This window comes from Egretta garzetta, unplaced genomic scaffold (assembly GCF_000687185.1).
Source record: "Egretta garzetta isolate BGI_Z169 unplaced genomic scaffold, ASM68718v1 scaffold904, whole genome shotgun sequence".
NCBI lineage: Eukaryota > Metazoa > Chordata > Aves > Pelecaniformes > Ardeidae > Egretta > Egretta garzetta.
This window is the reverse complement of record NW_009259525.1, coordinates 213,142-214,260: the sequence shown is the minus strand read 5'-3', so window position 1 is coordinate 214,260 and position 1,119 is coordinate 213,142. Positions and strand designations below refer to the sequence as shown.

Here is a 1,119-nt window from a genome sequence, read left to right as displayed (position 1 = left end):
CCCCCCAGCCTCTGGACGCGGCAGCAAATTTCCCCGTCTGAGCTGTGCCTTGGCTTCCTGCCCCCTTCTGCCTGCCCCCCCCCGGGGGATGCCCGTGCCCGCCATGGGGCAGGAGCCTTGCTGAAGATCTGGGCTGAGCATCCCCCCTGCCGGCCCCCTCTTCCCTTACCGAGTTCAGGCGTCTTCGTGTTCTGCAGGATGAAGTTCACGAGCCGTATCCTGAGCAAGGAGAAACTGTGGTTAAAGGCTGCCCGGGGGGATAACAGCTTTGGGGTGCGTGGCCCTGGAAAACAGGGGAGGGAAGGAAGAAGGTGTGCACCAAAATCCGGGAAAGGAAGGCGGGAAGAAACGGGGAGCTGGCTGCAGGAGACTTGGCACGGGTAAGTGGAGGTGGCCGTGGGTGGCAAATGAAAAGCCTGGCACAACCATGAGCCAAGCTGGAAAATGGATGCTGGTGCGGAGAACGGGGAGTGCAAGGCGCTGGAAGTCAATAGCCCGGCTCAGCACCCACCTGGTGGTCACTGGGATGTCATGGTGGGCATCGGGGGTTTGCCGCCCGCTGTCGGGGCTCCTCAGGAGCTGCTGGTATTGCTGGAAGATCTGTTTGGGGGCACGGACTCCATAAAATAGCTTCTTGTCCTCAATTTTCTAGCGGGTGGAAGACAAGGGCTGTCAGCGCTGGCAGAGCCGAGGGGCTGGGAAAGGGGCAGGGCCACCAGGGCCAGGGGCCAGGCGAGTCCTAGGGCTGGGGTCTCCCCTGGCTGCGCAAATGGTCGATTTTCCAGCACTGGTAGGGTGATCAGCGCAGAGGTTCAGGTCTTTCCCATCTCCTGGGATGCAGGCGCCCAAACCGGGCTTGGATCCTGGGTACCACCAGGCAGCCGGGTACCTGCTGCCGCCTTTTCCTCCTGCAGCCCCTCACCTTGATGGTGAACCCCTTCTTGCTCAGCTCATCCAGGAACTTCTTCCTCTTGATCTCCTTTTCGCTGCCCGCTTCGTGGATGTCGCTTACCAGGACGAAATCCCACTTCTCTTCCCCCTGCTCCCAGGGAACACCAGGGAATTTATGGGGGTGGCAAGCCGGGAGGGCTCCCTTCCGGCTCCAGCCTCTCCGAAGCA

General features: G+C 61.5%; 1 protein-coding gene across 1 annotated transcript in view; it reads right to left on the bottom strand.

Moving 5' to 3' along the window:
* The window catches only part of ANO9 (anoctamin 9), a 16,010-nt gene that overhangs the window by 14,539 nt on the left and 352 nt on the right, over positions 1 to 1,119 (bottom strand). Inside the window, exons 2-4 of the mRNA XM_035893056.1 lie at positions 923 to 1,039; positions 512 to 648; positions 170 to 219 (exon numbers count right to left, since the gene is read on the bottom strand). Coding sequence (XP_035748949.1) covers positions 170 to 219; positions 512 to 648; positions 923 to 1,039 — 304 coding nt within the window. The remainder of the gene's footprint in view (positions 1 to 169; positions 220 to 511; positions 649 to 922; positions 1,040 to 1,119) is intronic.